We start from the raw sequence: 24,442 nt of genomic DNA, 5'->3' as shown, positions 1-24,442 counted from the left end.
TGATTAAGACAGTTAAGTGTAGATAGCTTTTAACCAATCCTGCATACACTTGCCCAAGAGTAATTTCACCAATAAGCAAATTAATTCACCGTGTGGAATACTCCTGTTGAAGATTCCAGACAGCCAAAACATCTTCCAAGACATTCCCTTTCATTCTGCTATTCCCTGGTCATTTGCCCCTGAAAGGCTGATTCCCATGGTTGATGCTGGGGGACTTTGTCTCAACATCTCTATGAAACCAGTGCAAGAGGTTGTACACGAATGAATGAACAAGCAAACAATATCACCATGATTCCTCAGAGGGTAATGATGCAGATCAATGCAATAAGAGGGAGAGTACTATTGCACTCGGGTTCTGCTTTTCCAAAGGCATCTGGTTGGCCAATCTGAGAACAAAATGCTGGGCTAGATGCACTTATGGCCTAATCCAGCAGGTCTCTGACATCCCTAATAAAGATTCCTAATAAACACTAAGAAGAGGAAGGGCAATACAAAGTATAAATACTTGAAACTGTAGTTTTCTTAGCCCAATGTATCTTAGAGATATTGCTTTATTTTATCACATTTTATATGTTACTTTCCTACTGACTGAAATTAGCTGTTGAGCCATTTTAACTGAATAGCTCAAGAGGCCTGGTGTGTGTGTATGTTAGGTTTTAGGGACCTTTAGCATCTAACTCATGGGTCGGCAAACTAAGACCTGTAGGCCGGATCAGGCCCAACTGCCCTCTGGATCCGGCCCGTGGAAAGTCCTAGAATTGCTGCTTGGATCGGCATTATTGTTCAGGCTACGACATATTTTTTCTCCATTTTTGGGTGGCGCAATTTTCCTCCCTCCCTCCCTCACACACATACCACAGCGGCACCTCTTCCCTGTTCCCTCCCTCCTCCTGGCTTATCCCCGCCCTGCGGAGGAAGGAAGCTGGACTTTGATTGGTGCCAGCCAATCTGAAGCCTCGCTGCCTGCATGCTGAGGTGCAGCCCAGACTCACCACCCACCCACCGGCCTCTCCGTCCATGGACATTGTAATGGGCGTGCCACAGGGCTTTGGCTGGAGCTTGGCGCATCTACTGGCCCCATGCCTGGTACCCGGGAAAGCTGGCCCGGAAAGGAGAAGCCCCCCTCCGCTGTGTGTGTGTGTGTGTGTGTGCGCACACACACAGTCCGGCCTGCCACAAGATCTGAAGGGCAGTGAATCAGCCTGCTCCTAAAAAAGTTTGCTGACCCCTGATCTAACTGTACCTTTCCAGGTGAAAGGCTTGAAACTTTCAGAAGAATATAGACTAAGACAGAGACTTTATGTGGGGAAATGTGTACGCAAACATCTGTGACGACATCCCCTTGCTGTTACTATAGGAACCCATTTTAATGGGTAACATCTTCCCTTTTAAAAGATGCAACTAGGAGACATAGCTAAACATGTTTGAATTCCAGACTCAAGGCCCTTGAAAAATCAATGCAGAAGACTGTTGCTATGCCGGTGTCTTGCTTATCAGCTGCAAATAATGGGTAACCTTCCACGATTGCCTTATACCGGGGAACACAAGAAGCATCAAGAATTCAATCAGAATGCCGTGATCTATTCTTTCCGCCCCCTCCCAAGGCTAAGTCACACTGCTCAAAAGGCACAAAGGGTTTAAGGGCAAAAGATGGGATCCAGCAAATGTTAGTCACAAACAAATCCCACTGAAGTCATCGAGATTTAAAAGCCTACATATGTCTGCTCAGAAGTGAGTCCCCCGTAGATAACTGGGGGTTAAGGAAGGCCGCCATAACCACTTCAATCTCATTGCAATAGGCCTTGAATATAACCTTTTCCTGGAATATGCTCTAGGGCAGGGGTCGGCAAGGTTTACCTTGCCTGGGCCAGTTCACTCCAGCGGAGATCCCTCTGTGGGCTGGATCACGCGTGTGCATGAGTGCGTGCAGCCGTGATTTCTGGTGTCTGCGCCTGTGCAGACATGATTTCCGGCACTGCAGAAGCGAGTCCCCGTGCCACACTGCGCCAGTTTAGTGCCTTACGCAGGGACTCGCCGAGCAAGCGGCTCAGTTCGGGGGCGACTCATGGGCCCATGGGCCTTAGGTTGCCTAACCCTGCTCTAGGGGACCAATTGCCAATTTCTTGCTAAAACTATACAAAGCAATTATTTCATTTCATCAAAACTATGTTGTTGTTGTTGTTGTTGTTGTCATTTGAGTCCATTCAGGGGCTAAACAGCAGAATATTATGCATAAATATGGGGGGGGGGGCAGCCCCAGGATGAAATTACCCAGCCAGGGATCATGGAGGGAGAGGAAGATAACAAAGGTATCCCTGTTCATACTATCAACAATGAGCCAGAAGTTTGCTGACCAGGTCCCCATAGGAAGAATTAAGGAGCAGGAAGGTAACCAAGGAGGTTCAGATGACCGCCATGTTTGATTCCCACCCTGCTCTTCAACAATTCTTACAAAAACTAGATGGCAGGCACCATCTTAAGAGGGAGTCTGTCTCCTGTCATATAGGACAGATGGCTCTTCTAAGATGCACGTAGATCATCTAAAAACAAGGAAACTTCCCTTCCTGTTTCAGAACAACTGTTTCACTAACTGATGATTTAACTAAAGCCCATACAGTCAAACAATTAAGACTGCCTTCCCAAATGTGGTGCCATTCAAATGTTGCTGAACTGCAACCCCCATCATACTTATTGACCTTTGGGATGATGCAAGTCCAACTACATCTGGCGGGCACCAACTTTGGAAGGGCCAAACTAAGGCTTCTTGAACTGGAATGGCAACGCCTACTGTCTTCCTGTGAAAAAAGTACAAGCCACAACCCAGCGAATTTGCCGAGTGTTCAATTAAGCTTGACAGGAGGAATGATGTTCTTTTCCCATCACAACTGGTATGTATGTTATTTATAACTGGAGAATTGTTCAGACTATATTTCTAACCTCCACACTTTGCCAAAGAAGTCTTCCTGAATTGCAAGCGAGTCTTGCCTGAGAATCTGACCCTGGCAAAGGGACAAATCCAGACAGAGAGGGCAGGCAACTGCAACCTATGCTAATGAGCCAGGCAGAGGTTATGCCAGCTTGAATTAAGCATTAAGACAGATGTAAAGCAGAACATGCATCTTGGGGGTATAAAAAAGTGTGCTCCAGATCTTTCTTCCATTACCATTAAAAAAAATTAAAGACATTGGAAAATCATGTTGAGTTTTCTGTGGTGAGATGTCAACCCTGGCATCCTCTGAGAATAGCTACTGCAGATGAATGGCCCCACAGTGGGTTTTCTGGGCATCCAGACTGAGATTGGGGCTGAGGAATGGGAACAGCAGGACCATGGGAAGTCAGCAGGAGGCTAGCTCAAGTTGATGAGGTCACTCTCGGGGGAACCTGAAACACGGCAGGTATCAGGCATGCCAGTGCTATTGTACTAGAAAAAACAGTGCTGGAACTCACCTTGAACGCCTCCTTTGTTCTTTCACAATGGCAATGGCACCCACCCGAAAGGAGCCAGAACTGAGTTCTGGAGAGTTCTGGCTGGGGAAAAAGAAGCCTTGAAGTGCGCCTCACAAGACTGGCAAGGTTGGGCAACTGCCAGGACTCCATGACCAGCAAAGGAAGGGCCTGCCAAAGCAATGAGGCTTCCAACATTTGCCACCTTTCCATAGGGCCTGCAAGACGGAGCTGTTCCGCCTGGCTTTCAGCTTAGACTCACTCTGACCCCTTATATGGGATTTGGTATATAAATTTTCCCTTGGCTTTTTTGCTCGTCCATGTAGGACCAGCATGGATAGCTGGATCGGTGAATATCTGATGTTTCCTCCCTTTATGGTCTTGATTTATGGGCTTCTACTAAAATCAGGCTGCATTTTAAGCTGTATTTTAAGCTGTATTTTAATTAACTGTTTGTTTGTTGTTGTTGTTTGTTTGTTTGTTTTCTATTACATTTAATTGTAATTCATACTTGGTGTTAGCCGTCCTGAGCCAGGGAGGGTGGGGGGTATAAATTAAATATTATTTTTATTATTATTATTGGAAAACATCATTATAGAATACAAAGTATTAAAAACAAACTAGCTAAAATACATCAAGACACATTAAGAACCAGCAATTAAAATCCAGTTTGCCCTGACAGCAGCCCAGTGATAAGCATCCTCTGCACCTTAGCTTTCAAAAGTCTGTCTGAAGAGAAAGGTCTTAGTCAGCCAGTGGAAACAAAACAAAGGAGGAGCCAACCTAACCTCGCTTTAGAGGGAATGCCACAATATGAGAGCAGCCACAGAAAAGGCTGTTTCGTATCACCAACAACTATGCTACTGATGTGATGGGACTGAGAGAAGGTGCTCACCTGAGGACCTTAGCACCTGGGGAGGTTTGTATAGGGACATATGATCATTCAGGTAGCCTAGCTATGTCCCTCCAGGTACTGCTTGATCCCCATCAGCTCCAGTATGGCCAGTGGTCAAGGGGAACGAGAGCAGTACAGTCATACCTCATGTTGCATCCGCTTCAGGTTATGTTTTTCAAGTTGCATCCTGCAGCAACCTGGAAGTATTGGAACGGTTACTTCTGGGTTTCACTGCTCACGCAAGCGCAGAAGCGCTAAATCGAGCTTCACACATGCGCAGAAGCACTAAATCATGCCGCGCACGTGCGCAGAAATGGCACTTCTGGATGCAAACGCTTTGAGTTGTGGACGTGCCTCTGGGACGGATTACGTCCGCAACCCAAGGTTCCACTGTAGTTCAACAAGGAACGACTTGTGATCCCTAGCCCTGTAAGTCTTCCAAATTCCTGGAGCAGAGAATGGAGGGTTTTAGAAAGGCAGGTGGGAACAGTCTACACAGAAGTGCTGTGGGAGGATTTCAAAACTGATAATCTTGCAAGAATGCACCAAGGAAATCTGTCAGGAGGTCCAATTTCACAGCACCCACCATCTCCCCACTGCCTGCAGCATCTTGTGAAAAAGTTGTGTGTGAATGAGAGTTACATGCGTGTGGTAGACATGATTCAATTAACTGAGGCTGACCTCAGTGGCACCCAGGCTACAGGAAAGGGAGCTCAGTGCTAGAGACATGCTTCTTACACTTTTAAAAAGGCAGAACACCAATCAGTTGGTGAGGGGACCACAGTTCAAGGGCAGAGCATATACTTTGAGTACATAAAGCAGGTACAAGTATTTGCAAAGGCACAAAGCTTTATGGATGACCTTGGGGCAGTCACTGTTTCTCATCTTAACTTGGCTTGATGTGAGAACGAGGGAGTGGGGGAGAGAATTGCATACCATGAACTCCACCTTGAGCTTGCTAGAGGAAGGACAGGCTAAAAAATATAAAATAATCCCATGTACTAATAGCAAGCCCATTCGCTGAGAGGATTCTTAAGTGGTCCTAAGAGTGAGAGAGAGGTATCAGTAGGTTCAGGGGAGCGCCATGATTTACAGAATGTGTGTGTGGTGTACCTCCTTCTGCAAAGAATAAAGGAAGACTGCCCGATGCTTAGTGAATGCTGACTGACCTTTGTCCAGTGGAGGCAGGGAAGAAATCTGTTGATCAATACATACACAAATACACGCAGCAGCAGCTGCATGTAACCTAATATCCTATTTATTAGGATCAATTAACAGCCACAGAATAGATGTTTATAGAATAAATTCAACTTGTAAAACACACTGAGCTTTAACAAAAGATCCTCAGCCAGCTTAATTGCAACATTTAGTTTTTTATTAGAAATGCAAACTATCTCACGCAGAAATATTGCCAGTTAGGCTGCTGGTGTGAAGCAAGAACTCCATCAAAGAAAATGAAGAAAGGCTCCCACCCCTACTTGATCATTTCCCTTATTACCTGACTGCTTCTGTGCCAGCCCTTTGCCAAACTGGTACCCTTCATATTGGCAAAGGCTGCTCCATGTCAATCTGACACAAACATCAACGCTTAATTATGACCCTGTTCACTTGCCAGAGGAGAGATAATCCATCTGTTACCCTGGCTCTTCAGCAGATGACATCATTGGTTGTCAGGAGCAAGTCAGGAGTAAATTGCCCCAAGCCAGTTGGCGTTAACTCTTTATTAACAAAAACAGGAGCTGCCTAATGAGCGCAACATTCATCTCTGGCAGGTCTTGCCCCCATGAAGCAGTTGCTGAGACTGAAGGTACCCACCTCCCCACAGCTGCCTAAGCCATGTCCTCTCCAGGGTCGTCCCTCCACCCCCCATAATCTGAGACTGTGCCTGTGTGAAGCTAACGTCTCCTCCACCCTCTTCATGCCTCTCCTGGTTCTGGGAGACCAATGGGGCGGGGAAGACTCCCTGGTTTCTTCACCAGACAGACTCATCTCTGCCACTTTGCATCTGGCCTCTCCTGCTTCAGCTTCTCCCTCTGATTCTGGTCTTCTCTCTGCCACAGACTCTCCCAGCTCACGAAGCCCTTCAGCTGCTCTTCCCAAGTCTTCTCTCTCTGAGCCATCATCCTTCATACCCTCCAACATTTCTCCAATGAAAATAGGGACGTCCCATTCCATAATGATAATTTTTCTATTTATACCTCACACATCTTACTAGGTTGCCCCAGCCACTCTGGACAGCTTCCAACATAATAATAATAATAACAATAAATAAAAAAACATTAAACATTTTTTAAAAAAATTCCCTATACAGGATTGCCTTCAGACAGCTCAGGGGTTGGATAACTCTGTACCTTCCAACATTTCTTCAATGAAAATAGGGACATCCTAAGGAAAAGTGGGACATTCTGAGATCAAATCAGAAACCGGGGTGCCTTCTCTAAATCAGGGATGTCCCTGGAAAATAGGGACATTTGGAGGGTCTGATCCTTTAGGGGTTCCCCAGATGGCTCCTCCCACCACTCCTCTGTGTCTAACTAGTCCATGACATTGGTACTGCTGGGGGAGGGTGAGATCCTGGAGCTGTGTTACCCTACATTTCCCTTTCACTATGCCTGTTTGTCCACCGAGAGTTGTGAACGCTGGAGTGTGTTCTTTCTCAATGCTGGGGCATTGTGAGACCTTTGGAACAAGGGGCAGGCAGAACAAGGCTGTGGCCAGATGTACCTCCAGGATGAGCTTCAGTTACCAGCCTTTCAAGTGAAACTTGAACCTGCTCTCTGGTGGTTCATACAGTAAAAGACGGCTGGCAACAGCATGAACGGATGGATGTGTTTTTGAAAGAGAGATCTGATCACAGCATGCTCCATTTGGCTAACGCAACAGAGGAAGTAAATGCACCATCTGTGTCATATTAAATAACACGCCCGCACATCAACAATTAGCAATATTTTGCCATATTTCGATTTGACGAATGTCAGTAATAAGCCCACTGAGCCCAGTCTTCCCTCCTCTGACAATATTTTATTTTAAAAATTCAAATAGGTTTCAAGGACAGTCCGGTTCTACTGGAATATTTTTTTTTACTGTGATGGGTAGTATAGAGTGGGTAGGCTTTCACCCCTCCCTTTGGGCGCATCTATTATCGTCAGGAATGAATAGGTACATGGGTGGGAATTTTCCAAGCAATAAGCCCCCACATCCAAAAACTGGTTGAGAAAATGAAAGCCTGAAGTTCCCAGCCCAGACTCCATCAGGGACTAATGTCAAGGGAAGATAGAAAAGGTACCATATTAGTTTACAGCAGAGAGGGGTAACATTTGCCCTCCCTGCCCCTCCCCCCCGGCAGATGTTATTGGACTCCAATTTGCATCATACAAGTAAGTTGGCTTGAAAGTTTTGTATGAGGGGCCCCACCATCATGCATGTGATCCGTATAGTTTGCCGCTATACAGCATTTATTTATTTTCATAAAATGTAGACACCACTTGATTGTAGAAAAACCCCTCAAATTGGTTTACGAAGAGAATAAAACAATAAATTTATCATTAAAAAATAGTTAAAAGCAACCATTTAAAATATTCAAAAAATCAGCAATAAACTAAAAATAAAACACACAACACCATTCTACGTATCTGGGTAGGCTTGTCTAAACAAAAATGTTTTTAGCAGGCACCAAAAGGTTATAGTAAAGGCACCTGCCTGATACCAATAAGCAGGCAGTTCGAAAGTGTAGGTGCTGCCACACTAAAAGTTTGGTTCATTTCAAACGATATCCGTGTTTGCAACATATGCAGTTTCTGGATCAGCACGTCAGAGTGGAGACTTTGCTAGGAGTCTGCAAATTTGCTTATTCCATATTATTATGTCTGGTATCAATAGTAATACCAAGATATGTGCAAAAAGCACTCAAAGCATGTCACATTTCTTATCTCAGGGAAGAAATGTATTATGAGCCTCATATTACAGACAGAACAGCGGAGGATTGAGGCTACCCACTGATTTATGCCTAAATTGAGATTTTAAAGAGTTACTCTGAGCTCATGCTCTTAACTCTTGAGTCTTTATTTAGCTAAACAGCTGCATTATACATCTGGAACTTGGGAGTGGGCATTTTTAATATATATGCTGCTTTAATCAACCAAGAATAGTACCTACGAGTTTAAATAGTTGTTCTTCAATGCAGACACTCCCTGGTCACTGCTGCTTTGTTGAGAAAGGCAGCAAATTAAATGCAAGTACTGTGCACCTCTCGAAAATAGCTACTAATGACTTCTATCAGCATTATGCTACTGTACTGTATACCAGCAGCTGGGAAGCAACAGTGCAATCTCATTCATGTTTACTCAGAAGAAAGTCCCACTAGTTTCTATTGAGCTTACTCCCAGGTAAGTGGATACAGGATTGGAGCCTTAATGGTTTCGGTCACTTTCACAATGACCAGTGCTAACCAAACATTAAAAAGCACCTCAGTTGACTCAGTTTTCCACTTTTATCCACGCAGCCCGTAGAAATTATGTTACAGTACATGCTGAACTCGTGTCAACATGTTTACCTAATGTATTGGGTATCAGGTCTGATGTTTGCTCTATTTATAGCAGCCTTGTTATTGAAGTGAAAGTCATAAACAGAGCTTTCACATTTAAAACAAAAAAAAAATTGAAGGGGGGAGGGGGAAAAAATCACAATCAGCATTTATTTCTAAATAAAGCAAGTTTGTACTTTGCACTTTGTATGGTTCCTATCCATTCTGAAAGACACTCAAATGTCCTAACAAGAGAGCACGAGAGTTTCATTATGTTATACCAACCTATTCTTTTAGGGATCAGATCCAACAAACATTTTACAGCTCTTGCCTGATGTTCTTTATCCACACTAGCCCCTGAATCTAACAGCAGGTGCAGATAAAAATATGTTAAATAAAAACGCCCCATTCCCACACAACATTCCTGCCACATTCCCACATTTCTTATCTTTACCCCCCCCAGTAAGAGACACACAGCTGGCTGTCCATGAAACACACAATACTTTTTTAAAAGGCCTTTTAAAGTCCTTCTGCCAATCAAACATTTCCTCCTATTTCAAACAACGACGCATTTGTCAAAGGTCTGCTACCCATTTCTAGAGGTGCAGCAAAGTTTATGGATGGTCCCTGAGTAGAGATATTGTGCTGGAAAGAGGTGATTGCATTTCTTAGCTATCACAGCTCAGAGGAAAATTAATCGAAATGTCACTTGCATTTTTGTAACACTGAGGCAAACTGTCTTGCGGCAAGGGATTGTTTTCTTCAGGGTTTCAGATATTCCAGACACTTGCCAATACAACCAAGGATCCTTCTAGGGGGTGAGCACAATTTAAATTAAAGCAAAGCAGTTTCCAAGGAGGTGGAGGGAACTAGAAAACACTGCAGTCTAAATCAGAGCTTATTCTCAAATGGCTTACTGGGCCAAGCTGCTCACAGAGTACATGCACAAGGTTCTACAATCGTCATTTTGCACCAAACTCCTCTGCGCTCATTGTAATGAGGAAAGGAACCAGCAATGTGACTGCTGCTAAACTACACCTTGCTTACTCAAATCCCTTCACCCACACAACTGCCAACCTCCCTCACCGGAGCCTCACCTATGCCCCTCAGCTGAACTCCTCTTCAACTGAGTCTCCTTCTCACAAGCCACTGCTGGACCTCCAAAATCCTCTCACATGCCAGAGGCCACTAGCACTTTCAACTGCGTGCAAATAGTGTCAAGAGATGGCACTTTATCTACATACCTTGAGGTTTGCATTGCTAATTTAAATGGAATAGAGAGGACATATCTGGACATAAGCCGGGATGCAGGTGGCACTGTGGGTTAAACCACAGAGCCTAGGGCTTGCCGATCAGAAGGTCGGCGGTTCGAATCCCTGTGATGGGGTGGGCTCCCATTGCTCGGTCCCTGCTCCTGCCAACCTAACAGTTCGAAAGCACGTCAAAGTGCAAGTAGATAAATAGGTACCACTCCGGCGGGAAGGTAAACGGCGTTTCCGTGCGCTGCTCTGGTTCGCCAGAGGTGGCTTAGTCATGCCACATGACCCGGAAGCTGTACGCCGGCTCTCTCGGCCAATAAATCGAGATGAGCGCCGCAATCCCAGAGTTGGCCATGAGTGGACCTGATGGTCAGGGGTCCCTTTACCTTTATCTGGACATAAGAAAGTGCCCAAAAGGAATCAGACCATTGGCTCCCTCTAGCTCACACTGACAGGCAGCAGCTCTCTAGGGGCAGACTGAAGACATTTCTAGACTACCTGGAGATGCTGGGCATTGCACCTGTATGCAAAGCAGGTGCTGCTCAACTGAGCTATGACCTTTCTCCCAGGTATGGAGGTATAGTAATCAGCAGTGTAGTGGGAGAGGAATGCAAGGGAGAGCAGTTCTGAAACTTATTTGATTATACCCAGTCCCTTTAAAAATAAAAATAAAAGTTTAGGGGTACTCTCATTTTGACTCAAGAAAAATCACCATTTTATAGTTCAAATCAGGAAAAACAAATACAGCAAATGGACAAAAATACAAAGATCCACAAAATGTTTTGGGGTATGCGTACCCCTGCATCCCCCCCAGAAGAAAGCACTGATTATACCTCAGCCGAATATTTATGCCTGAGAAGCAAGTTCCATCCATTTGCAATACAATTTTGTTTTCCAGAAACACACAAAGTTATTTATACTTTCCTGCCCTAGTTTGGATTCCACCTCTCACAGGGATTCCCTCCTCCCCTTCTCCCTTCCTGGTTTGTACAATTATAGGTTGCTGTGAAATGTGAATTGGGAAAATTGTGGTTTTCACTCACTAGGAATAAATTACCTGTAAAGCATAAAACTAGAAACCACGGTTTGAATGTGGTTTGCAAAGCATGGTTTGGAAACAATCTTGGTTAGTCCTCATTATAGTTTCCCAATTTGAATGCCACAGCAAACTATGGTTACACAAACAGGGAAAGGGGGGGGGGAACCCTGCCTGAGAGGGGATGAGACAGTGTCTGAGCCAACGAAATATTCTCAATCAGGAACCGTGTAGTCTGAACTGAGTATTTGTCTTGTTTTCTTCCATTGGAAATGCAATATAAATAGAGTACTTGTTTCTGTAAATAGTTTTTTGTGCTTAACTTTGCATACATACAGATTTTCTCCCTCTGACTGTGAAGTTTTCACATATTCTGTTTTAAGTGCAATTCTGATACCTATACCTTAGTACCACAGCTGGCACAAAGCGGATTGTTTCCATACAAATTCTTCAAGAAATCACAACAATAAGCAATAAGCGGTGGAGTAATGATGGAAAAAGCAACCTGTAATTTAAATAACATAAGGTCTGCAATATGAAAATATGTACTAATTAGGTATTAGTTAAACTTAGGAATGAAACAGCGCTACTGAAACAAACTAAAGGCTTGCCTAATCCATAGCAGGCAAACAGAAGTCTACATACCCTCCAACATTTCTCCAATGAAAGCAGGGACATCCTATTCCATAATAATTATAATTTTGTTATTTATACCCTGCCTATCTGACTGGGTTGCCCCAGCCACTCTGGGTGGCTTCCAACATACAAAAGCATAATAAAACATTAAACATTTTTTTAAAAACTTTTCTATACAAGGATGCCTTCAGATGTCTTCCCAAGGTTGTATAGTTACTTATCTCTTTGGCTCATGGGTCAAATAACTCCATAACCTCCAACATATTTCCGATGAAAATAGGGACATCCTACCATACCCTCCAATATTTCTTTGATAATAGGGGTGTTCTGAGGAAAAGCAGGACATTCTGGTATCAAATCAGAAACTGGGACAACTTCTGCAAATCCAGGACCATCCCTGGAAAAAAGGGAGACTTGGCCGGTCTGAGTCTATGGAATGAAAAACCCATGAGAATGAAATGAGCCCTCTGGAGGGGGTCTTCTAGCAACTCTCAAGGATATGACCACTATCAGTTGGGAAATGAAATAAGGCCACCACTGCCACTGCTCCAAAGATAGTGTTTTCTATTGATTGGGAGACTCTTTGAGAACAAGGAAATATAGAAATTTCTAAATTCTAGCACTTAAAAAAAAGCTGCCTGACAAGAACCTTTTAGCTTTCAGATTGCTAATGGCAGTTGAGTCCATAGAGAGGGGGCAAAGGACCAAAATTAATCTGAAGCAGGCAGATTGTTTAAGTCCATTAGTTACATCTGTGGCTCAGAGCAGCTGGAAAATGGATTGTTAAGATACCAGAAGAAAACAGCCCTCCCTCCAAAAACGGAACTTGGAGGAGAAGGAGTGAACATGAATTGGCCTGCTCAGTTTACAGTAAGCATCCTGGGAGGGAAGAATATGATTGGAGAGGGATTTGCTGTTAGGTTCAAAGCTCCTTCCCTCCACTTCACAACAAATAATCCTGTCTCCAGAACTAGCCTCTTAAAGCATTCTCTACACGAGTTAACAAAACACAAGGCATTGTGGTGATGGTAACTATGCTTTTCACTGTTCTAAAACATGCATCTTAAAAAAGCAGAGACATCACCTTGCCAACAAAGGTCCGTATAATTAAAGCTATGGTTTTCCCAATAGTGATGTATGGAAGTGAGAGCTGGACCCTAAAGAAGGCTGATCGCCGAAGAATTGTTGCTTTTGAATTATGGTGCTGGAGGAGACTCTTGAGAGTCCCACAGACTGCAAGAAGAACAAACCTATCCATTCTGAAGGAAATCAGACCTGAGTGCTCACTGGAAGGACAGATCCTGAAGCTGAGGCTCCAATACTTCGGCCACCTCATGAGAAGAGAAGACTCCCTGGAAAAGACCCTGATGTTGGGAAAGATGGAGGGCACAATGAGAAGGGAACGACAAAGGACGAGATAGTTGGACAGTGTTCTTGAAGCTACCAACATGAGTTTGACGAAACTGCGGGTGGCAGTGGAAGACAGGAGTGCCTGGTGTGCTCTGGTCCATGGGGTCATGAAGAGTCGGACACAACTAAATGACTAAACAACAACAACAACAAAACACGCAGGGAGCCTCTAGAGGGGGAGGAGGGGAAGGAGGTGTGGTGTAGTGGTTAGAGTGTTGGATTTCACCCTGGGAGACCAGGGTTCAAATCCCCATCCAGCCATGAAACTCACTGAGTGGCCTTGGGCCTGCCGCTGCCTCTCAGCCTAACCTCACAGGGTTGTTATGAGGAAGGGGAGAACCTCATACGCCACTTCGAGCTCCTTGGAGAAAATGGTGGGATATAAATGAAATCAACAATAAATAAAAATAATACAAGATTAGGAGGCTACCCTCTTCACAACTCGCGGAGGTGATCAGCGGTACTGTGAGCGGGTGGAGCCTCCCACAGTTATCTCACCATAAAATGCTCACATTTGGGGCTGGCAACCCTCTAATAAATACACAGTTCAGCAGGCAATGACCTCAGAGCGCAGGGAGAGGAAATTGTGTTCTCCATCCCTCTCCCCCAAGGCCTGAATAGCGCTACAAGGCTCTCTTTCCAGGCTGACTGGGGCCATGAGAAATAAACCCTTCTTTCAGAGTGGGGATGCTCAGCAACATTTTGCCGCAATTCCCACTTTTTCAGTATGAGAACAAGCACCAGTATCTCTTGTCATTGAGTTTAGCAAGGCTTTATGCATTGTAAGATGCAAGGCTAGATGCTCTTTTGCTTACTCTCAAATCTCTTTTCAAGTAACAGAATACCCCAGAGCAAAAGTGGAAAGTAGATCAGCTCCGAAAGCCAACTATTGTGATATGTTAATTTTTAGAAGTTTATTGATACTGACACTGTCATTAGATATTTCAGTGACGTGGAGAGAACTCTGAGTTGACGAAGGCAATGTTCTTGGGTTACAGGGAAGCAAAATATTCTGCCACAGATCTCAAAACATAACCCAAAGGATGAATGAAAGAAAAGAGTCTACAAAATTATATAAAAGTTCCAGTTCCTGCATCTCATTTTCAGCCATGAAGTACACTTAATAATTTGTATATTTGCACTTAATGAAATACAGTTATCTCTAAATTCTGCACTATGTCCACACTGTGCCTAAGCAACACCTCTGGTAAAGTCTGAAAACCTAAGAAAACCCAAATATACGTGATAGACTGTTAAGGATAAAATTCAGATTTGAATAGGAATGGTGATTTAACACTATAATCTCTGGAGAGGAGAAAGCCTGGATTATTGGTCCAGAGGGCATCTTCTAACTATGCCTGCCTGCTTACCTGGCTACCATATTCTGTATTTTCTTCAAGTAGTCCAATGAAATGTAGATTAGTTTCTCCCCAGCCTGCTTTATCCTCATGACAACCCTGTGAGGTAGGCTAGGCTGAGAGACTATATCCGTCTCAAGATTCACCCAGTGAGCTTCATGGCCAAATGGGTATTGACCCTCAGTCATATGCCAACTATACTATACTATACTATACTACACTATGCCGGCTTTGCAATTTCTCAATAGTTGCATTAATTAATATACACTCTGAGCTGAGTCCAGAGATCCCGGCATACAGCACCAGGGGGCATGCTTGCTGCTACATGCCAGGTTTTTCTAGCCAGTCAGCACTCCTGGGTAGCTCTCTCTTCCCTCAACCCTGCCATCCAAACAATTGAGTGATGCTGTCACAGCTAAAAGCACCAAACAAACTGACAAGCTGAAATCCAGCAATGAGAAATCTGCACAGATTTGGGTGATGTTTGCTTTTTACTTTTTTTCTTTCTGTAAAGAACCCATTTCGATAAGTGCTTTCCATATTGCACATTATTCCTGGACTGGGATAAATACAGTGGTACCTCGGGATAAATACTTAATTCATTCCGGAGGTCTGTTCTTAACCTGATACTGTTCTTAACCTGAGACGCCACTTTAGCTAATGGGGCCTCCTGCTGCCGCCGCCCGATTTCTGTTCTCACCCTGAAGCAAAGTTCTTAACCCGAGGTACTATTTCTGGGTTAGCAGAGTCTGTAACCTGAGGCGTATGTAACCTGAAGTGTCTGTAACCCAAGGTTCCACTGTACACAGGATTTTTCTGCATCTAAACACACATCAGCCAGCATCTTTTCTGAAAACAAATCATTTTCATAAAAGTAAAAAGCCTGTCAGACAGTGTAGAAAAAAAGGCAGGGGGGAGAAGCACCCTACTCTTTCATACCTGCAATAAACAAGGACTGATATTATATATATTTAATTTGAATTTGTTTTGCTAAATCATGGAAGAAGAACAAAAAGCCAAGGAAAAAGTAATTATGTATTAATACCTTTCTTTCGTCAGATAGGTTGTATTACAAAATTATAACGTGCATTCATTTGGCTAATGTGTCTGGTCACAAGTAATACAAACATCTGACAGGTAAATTATCCATTTCCAACTATGAACGTAATGTTATAAATGGTTTTGGAACTGACTTTCATTATTATTATTTTGTACTTGAGTTTAGTGGTACGTGAGCTGCGTTTGTGTAATAATATTTATAATGTGTGCTTTTTGGGTGGTGGTGGGGAAATCATTTGCAGGAAAGTTAAAAACCTGCCTGATGCTGAGAAAAAACAGTAGCCCAACAGTGCAACCCAATATATAACTTCTGAGTTCAGTGGGTGCCCCTCCCAGGTTACTGAGTAAAGGATTGCAACTTACATGTTTCATGGTATTGTCAAAACAAGGAAGAGCTATACACATGCATATTAAATCAAAAAAAGGATAGGTAAGTAATAATAATAATAAAAAGTTGTGTTAAGTGAATGTGTTTCCACACAAAAAATGTGCTTCCTACAGGATTAGATGAAATTAAAAACCAACAAAGTAGACTGGGAAACTATCATCAATAAGTGTCTCAACAAATACCCATTAATTACACATTTTGCTATTTGGGTTCCCACCCCCATCCTGAAGAATGGCTGTAGTGCATTTTCTTTTGTTTTCTTTCACTTGCAGAAAACAGATAAAGAAAGGAATATTACTGTCCAACATGAAAGTGCATAGTGCAATCCTAATCATGTCTACTATATGGTAGGCTCATGTCCTATAGGATTCCATGGGGCCTACTCCCAAGTAAGTGGAATTAGGACTTATGCACTTACTTGGAAGTAAGACACATTGCTTTCCTCAGGATAACTGTAACCAGTGCTTTTTTTTTTTAATTAAAAAAATGTTTAGGGGTACTCTCATTTTGACTCAAGAAAATCACCATTTTATAGTTCAAATTGGGAAAAATAAATACAGTAAATGGACAAAAATATAAAGATTCACAATCTTCAGGGGTATGCATACCCCCAGAAAAAAAGCACTGACTGTAACCCGACAAACTTCAAAATCAATCCCAGTCTCAGAAGCACCAAATTCAGTTGCTACTAAACAGCATTTGACACAGATCACTGAATAACCAACTTCAGCAATTTGCCAGCTTCCATTTAAATGCTTTTGTTTTTTGCTTTGAAATGTTCATGCAGGTTTTCCCCATTCTAAGTTGTTCATTCAAGTGCGATACACTTATGTCAGAGTAATCTCCTAAACTTTTAATCTGCTCGTTTAGAAGGCTAGCATTCAAAGGCTAGCATGCAAAAGACGTACCGAGTGAAATGCTTACTATGAGTGCAACTGAAATTTGATCAGAAATCCCCATTTCGCTACGCGCTGCGGGCCTGAGACAAAACTATAGATAGACGGGACTGTCAACAACATCAACCCACAGCAGGCGAGTTCAGATACCTGTACGACTTCAAGAAAAGAAACTTCTTCTTGTTGTTCCTTGGAGGGGCAGCTATTCCCAGTGGTTCCCAGACAAAGGCCATTTACAGGCTGCAAACAATCCCCGGCTAATGTGCAGAGAGACCCGGCCACAGAGCTGGAGGTGCGTCACACTAATGAGAAAATTACTTGTAGCTCTCTGACGAAATGCCTTTCCTTGGGCTGTGCTTTCGGCAGTGCTCAGAGCATGCACAAGGTAGAAAGGATAACCAGGATTTCCTGCAGCGTGACACTTGCCCTGAGCAAGAACACTGGCTGCATTCAGAGACCTTATCTCATTACTGAAGGGAGAAACTCTCCTAGTAAAGCTGTTTATAAATATAGCACCGATTAGGAGAGAGCAAGTGGCGTGTTGCTGAGAAGTTACACAGAGCGCAGGAGCAAAGCACCGATGTAGCTAACAGTCCCTTTGTCCCTCACTATACACTTACATGGCCTCTGTTTTCCTTCAATAACATATGAATGTGTTCAGGGTGAAATCAAGCAAAGGCGAAAAACATGCAGTGAGTAGCCAGTTGGCATCTAGGCAAATATTGTTAGTATTTATTCATTACATTAAAAGAAAACCCCACACTTCCTCCAAGAAAGCAGGATGGTACGTATGGTACCTCTCCCCATTTTATCTTCATAACAACCTTGTGAGGGAGGGAGGGTCAGTTTGGCCTAAGGTCACCATCCATCAAACTTTATGGCTGAATGGTGATATGAACCCCATTCTCCCAAGCCTAACACTCTAATTCAGGGTTTCCCAAACTTGGGTTGCTAGCTCTTTTAGGACTACAACTCCCATCATCCCTAGCTAGCAGGGCAAGCAGTCAAGGATGACAGGAATTGTAGTCCAAAACAGCTGGAGACCCCAAGTTTGGGAAACAGTGCCGTCTAATTCAACCTCTCTCAACCTTGGGTCCTTAGATGTTGTTGTACTACAAACTCCCATCATTCCTAACCAGCATGACCAATGGTCAAGGATGATGGGAGCTGTAATTCAAGAGCATCTGGGCACCCAAGGCCGAGAAAGCCATCTCTAATGTCTACCCACAGTGGCTCTCATTCAATAAAATTAACTCAAGCTTGCTCACATGGCAGTCATTCATTACCCAGAAACCCATTCCTTCCTTCCCTGCATGTGATGCAAGGTGCACAACTCTCCCATCTGCCTGCCTGATGCTTGTCTTTAAAAGATGCATGGAAGGACTGAGAACCAGCCACAGCTCAGTGGCAAAGTGCTCACTTTGCACACAGAAGGTCCCAGGTTCAATACTCGGCCTCTCCAGGTAGGGTGGAGACTGTCCTGTCTGAAACCCTGGAGAGCTGCTGCCGGTCAGTGTCTTCTTCTTCTTCTTTGGCGATCACTCGGAGCCGAGTAAGATTGTCTTCCATAAACACGGTTTTAACAATGACTCCATAAGTGACTGTGGAGGCCAATTCTGGACCCACACATCCTTCCACAGTGGGGACATTGGTTTCAATTGTTGACCACCAGCATTACGCTTTCCATTTTTACGTTCGGAATAGAGTAGTTGATTTGGAAGACGATCATCAGGCATCCGCACAACATGACCAGTCCAACAAAGTTGCTGTTGAAGAATCATTGCTTCTTCCAGTGATCTGTGCTTCTTCCAGTACTAAGCTAGACCAAGGATCTGACTCAGAATGGCAGCTTCCTGTGTGAGTGTACACCTCTCCTCAAAACATTATTTTGTATGGCCAACGGAGCTGCTTCGCACCATCAGCCCAATGGCCCCCACCCAATGTAAATGATTTTTAGTTGGTAAACATAGGAACCAACTGCTTCTCTCTCCACCTTAATTCTGGCTCCCCTCTCCATTTTCAAAGAGGCATTCGTTTTACGTAAGGAAGCAGCTCCTGTTCCAATGGGGCATAATGATTTGTGAGGCATCAGCCGTTCCAGAGAGTGTCTCCGCCATGTAGATTATTTTCAGCCCTTTTGGCAGCTTTTTCATCCAGAACCCTTTGTGCCTTTCTCTGATTACAGTGAATGACTTTGACAACTCCACTCAGCTTACTGCAAAGCTAGATACAAGAAACACTCTCCTTTTGCAGGTGATGGGGCTCTGGGATACTTAAACCCGGTTCTTAAAGGCCCAGAGCACATTTTCAGACACAAGTCATGGTGGGTTGGAATCAGACTGAAAGTAGGCGTGTGTGCAATGTATAAAACGTCCTTCATTCAAATTGTAGCAAAACAGTGAATTAGAGGGAGCACTGTAGAGACACAGAGCTAAATAAGGAACTGATGTTATGGTTATTTGCCTTTTATTTTTTTTAAAAAAAAACAGTGTTGCAGAGTAGGCCATTAAAAGTAATTGCACTTTGAGGATTAAAATTTAGAAGTCCAAAATCGGCAACCAATTTTGACAGGAGAAAGGCCATAGCTCAGCGGCAGAGCACATGTTTGGCATGCAAAAGATTCCAAGTTTAATCCCTCGTTAAATCGATACCTGTCCTGTCTAGTTAAAAGAACCAGGCAGAAGGGGATGGGAAAGATCCCTGTCTGAGACCCTGAAAAGCCACTGACGTTGGGTGACAGCATCAAAGGGACTCAGCTGATCGGCACTGACATCGAGGCACCCTCAGTTGCGCTAGGGAGTTCCTGGGGGGGACGGACGCCATGCAGCTGGTCTCTGTAGGTCTCACTGTCAGGAAGTCCTGCTTGTAAATGAAGAAGCTCAATTTAAGCTCCTGATTGTTCTGTGCCCTTACCTGCCCAACACCTGAGGTCACATGTGATGCCAGGCATGGACCAGGTGGGCGTGGTTTGAGGAAAACAGCCTCGTGAGCCACTGAGGTTTTCACATTTGATGTTTTACTGTAGCTTTATAATTTGTTGGAAGTCGCCCAGAACGGCTGGGGCAACCCAGTCAGATGGGTGGGGTATAAACAGTATTGTTATCATAATCATCATCAGTATACCTGAAGGAGTGTCTCCACCCCCACTGTTTAGCCCGGACACTGAGGTCCAGCTACGAGGGCCTTCTGGTGGTTCCCTCACTGCGAGAAGTTAAGCTGCCAGGAACCAGGCAGAGGGCCTTCTTGGTAGTGGCGCCCGCCCTATGGAACGCCCTCCCTTCAGATGTCAAGGAAATAAACAACTATCTAACTTTAAGAAGACATCTGAAGGCAACCCTGTTTCGGAAAGTTTTTAATGCTTGATGTTTTATCGTGTTTTTAATATTCTGTTGGGAAACTCAGCCACATAGGTGGGGTATGTATGTATGTATGTATGTATGTATGTATAAATAAATAAATAAATATTACTACTACTACTACCAAAATCCCTATTTTCATTGGAGAAATGAAATACTATTGGAGGGTATGGGCCTGACGGTCAGAGGTTTCACCACCCCTGATCCAGAGGGAAGCAAACTCCACACATTTTCCATATTTGAATGCAGCCACAATTACCACTCGAAATATTCAAGGACACACAACAAACACGCCAGTCTAAATGGGCCACAGCCCTGGTCATGGGACTGAGTCTCCTGAAGTCTGACCAGACCACACCTTCAAGCACCAAGATGGAGAAAGTGCTGGAGGAATATCCTTCCACTTAAAACAGTACTTAAACCCTTGTTCTCCTCAGCATACCTGCCTTTTGTTCTGTGGTAAATCATGCACTGCTAATAATGAGCTTCTCATTGAGTAACGCATCTCCACACACCAGAGCGAGGCACCTGGAGTTTGCAGGTGGAGCAAGGTGATTCCTTTTCTTCTTTCGAATAAAACTCAATTGTATTTTAAGTTGCTATATAACATTTTGCTGCTGCACAGGTGCTAAACAATGGTGCTTCTAATTTCAGAGAAATCTTTTTGTTTTCTAGAGACACTATTTACCTCCCAAGTCTCACAATATTAATTTCACTGATTTACATATTATCATAAAACTAAACAGAATGAATACCAAACCAATATGAACAAAAGATTTTGCATTCAAGCCACAGTGGCTATATAATTGCTATGTCAGCTATCACAACACCAATTTGCAATATATATTTGTTTTCAAAATTAATTTAGCAAGCTTCGCTGAACAATGCAAACCTTAAAAGCATCAAACAAAGGTAATTTCAATTTTTATATCATGGCAACTGTTTCCCTTCCTGTTCCAACGTGTGCTTAAATCAATTAGCACAACAAATCTCAATGTGGTGGAAGGAAAATAAAAACCTATTACCATTAAGATTATGGCCAAATAAATGTAAACCCTTGGTCTGGAATTATTTTATTTATTTATTTAAGAGTATTTATCAATTGGTTAATATTTTGAAAATCTCTAAGTGGTCCACATTTTTTTTTTAAAAAAAAATCATTAAAATTCAGTCTAAAAACATTAAAACAGGCATATAAAGGATACCAAAGAGTTAAAACACAAAGTAAGAAGTTCACACACATAAAATAGTCCATTCTTTTGGATGAAGGAAAGCCTGGGCTAGCAATCAAAGACAGTATGCAAAAGATGCACCAAGTGAACTGCTTTGGAGTGCAACTGAAATTCGATATGAAATCCCCCATATCGCTATGCACTACAGGCCTGAGACGAAACTTTACAAGACGTCTGAAGCCCAGGTTCAAACAACATGCTAAGACAAACCATGGCTTAGCTTAGTGCAGTAGAGAGCCAGTGTGGTGTACTGGTTAAGAGCGGTAGATTCATAATCTGGGGAACCGAGTTTGCGTCTCCGCTCCTCCACATGCAGCTGCTGGGTGACCTTGGGCCAGTCACACTTCTTTGAAGTCTCTCAGCCCCACTCACCTCAAAGAGTGTTTGTTGTGGGGGAGGAAGGGAAAGGAGAATGTTAGCCGCTTTGAGACTCCTTTGGGTAGTGATAAAGCGGGATATCAAATCCAAACACTACTTCTACTTCTTCTTCTTCTTCTTCTTCTTCTTCTTCTTCTTCTTCTGTAGCAAAATGATTAGGGATCTTTTCTAGAGCCTACAAGTTCACATGAGGCCATGATGGTCTTGCTTTGCATGATATGCATACCAGGCCAGCAAGTGGTGCAAAATCACCTGGTGAGCTTCTTGGATGAGTGGGAATTTAAACCTGAGTCTCTCTATTCCTACTCTAACCACTACAGAACACTGGCCTTCACGTATACCCAAGACATACACACCTCCCAGCAAACCCATGCAGACATGCAGCTAGAATGGCCGATGTACACACAGAGTCTCACAATAACTTAATAAACAAGGTTTATCGCTGTTGCTCACTCCTGATGGCTGACAGTGTTTGCTTCATGTGACATTAGCAGGCAAGCAGCATCCTTTGGCAAATGTGAGAAAGAAGAAGAAGAAGAGTTTGGATTTGATATCCCGCTTTATCACTACCCGAAGGAGTCTCAAAGCGGCTAACATTCTCCTTTCCCTTCCTCCTCCACAACAAACACTCTGTGAAGTGAGTGGAGCTGAGAGACTTCAGAGAAGTGTGACTAGCCCAAGTTCACCCAGCAGCTGCATGTGGAGGAGCGGAGACGCGAACCCGGTTCCCCAGATTACGAGACTCTTAACCACTACACCACACTGGCTCTCAAAGAGGGCACAACTGCTGCTCTGCATCCTATTAATGGCTCCTCAAGACAAAGCTGTTTTTTCCTCTCTGTTTTTAGCTGATGGTGTTCATCCAAGGACAATCCGCATCTCAAAAAACACAGAGGAAGCCTAATTTTAGTTCAGATGGAATAGAAGAGCCTTAGCAAATGATGAGCAGGCACCTTGACGTGTCTCAGGATAAAACTTTCAAAGTGGACTTGGTCCAAGAGGGAAAGCTACAGGACAGCAAATATTTCCTGTAACACTTTCTCTGTGTTTTCCAGGAGGCTTCCAATACAAAAGCAGAATCGCTCTGCAACAGATTTCGTCCAATGTGCCCTTCTAAGATGGTTTGGACTACAACACCCATCAGTCTGAAGCAGTATGACCACTGCAGTCCAAAAGATTGTGAGGGCACTAGGCTGGGGAAGGCTGTTCTGAACTCATAAAAGCTACATCCATAAAATTGTTCCAAGGATTATTACAGGTTGCACACAGCTGGCCTCAGCTTGGCTCATGGGACTGATTCTCTGATGTGTAACATGCAGAGAAATTGAAAGAAACTTAAATTGACAGATTTGTCCATCCCTTTGCCAGGCAATTAAGGGAGTTCCTGTCTGATAATTGAGGTAGGAGATAGTCTGAAATGTTATTTACTGAAGTTCTCACCCTGGGCTAGCAGGGGGATACTATAGATAGTTCAGGTCCACATATGCAAATAAGGGATCGAAAGTGACGTTCAGTGATTGGATAGTTACAGAAAATGGTTACTGTTGCATTCTAGTGGAGCTCTATATAACCAGGCTGGCTGAACCCTTCAGTTCAGTTCTGTTCTGGCCTGTGAATAAACAAGAGCTGTTTAAAGAATCGCTGTGTCATCTGACATGTTCACCCACAACTTAACATGATATAGATGTGAGCTATCCATTTCAGCCAAGAAAAACTGGAGCTGCTTTGCCATCAAATGCTGAAGTATCGTGATCAAAAAATGTAAAACAGGGTGAAAGTTGTTAAGATCTAAAAGGAGGGATTTCAAAGCAGTCTCTTTAAGAACCACCAGAACTCACCTTCTTCCACCTTCTGAGATCCAGTTTACTAATTCTGATTGAACAAACCAGGATGGGCCAAGATCATTAAGTACAAATGGTGGATCTCACAAATTCAAGAATCTAGCCCACCTTCTTAGGTGGGACAAACTGAAAATATCCATGAAGGACTGAGTAGAGGAAGCCCCAGTAACCACAAGGACCAATTCTAAAACACACACACATCTGAGAGATTTTTATCCAAATAGTTCATTACTTTGCATACATCCTAATGCCCAATATGACCCTCTAAGCATTCAAGATATGTAGCTTTAGTCACATAGAAAATGGAACGGAATATACTGTCCTACCTGTTTGTTGCAACCAATGAAATAAATGTTTTTGAACTTACCTGAAAAGAAAAAGAAGTTTGTTATTGTTTTAGAAGCAAAAACAGTTGTTCTACAGCGCATAACAGAGCAGACTTTGCTGATGCAGTTTAGTCAGCAGATTATAAACTGAGATCTCATCAGACAACAGGGCCACTTAATCACTGTGTACATCAAAACAATTTTTCCCCAAATCAACCAATCAGCTACAACTAAAAATATAAAGAATTCCATTTGTATGGTTTACTCATTAGCTGGGACTGATGCAAGCTAACTTGATGAAATCAGTAAGTATCTCACACAGACCAAATGCATAAAGTATAAATGAATATTAACAAGTCCATTTTGTAATATAAATATCTATCTAAATGCACTTATTTTTATCACA

At 43.2% G+C, this 24,442-nt stretch overlaps 1 protein-coding gene across 10 annotated transcripts in view; it reads right to left on the bottom strand.

The window, feature by feature from the left end:
- PDE4D (phosphodiesterase 4D) overlaps positions 1-24,442 on the bottom strand; it is a gene marked incomplete at its 3' end in the record, with an annotated part of 612,406 nt that overhangs the window by 158,252 nt on the left and 429,712 nt on the right. The window contains exon 1 of one of the 10 annotated variants that reach the window (XM_083403911.1): positions 17,054-17,376. The exons of the other annotated variants lie outside the window; for them this stretch is intronic. Coding sequence (XP_083260037.1) covers positions 17,054-17,136 — 83 coding nt within the window. The 5' untranslated portion in view covers positions 17,137-17,376. Of the gene's footprint in view, positions 1-17,053; positions 17,377-24,442 lie in introns of those variants that run through there. 10 annotated transcript variants of the gene reach the window in all.

This window comes from Podarcis tiliguerta (assembly GCF_965153285.1).
Source record: "Podarcis tiliguerta genome assembly, chromosome: 11".
Classification (NCBI taxonomy): domain Eukaryota; kingdom Metazoa; phylum Chordata; class Lepidosauria; order Squamata; family Lacertidae; genus Podarcis; species Podarcis tiliguerta.
Note: the sequence above shows the minus strand (reverse complement) of the source record. Positions and strands in the feature narration are given on the sequence as shown.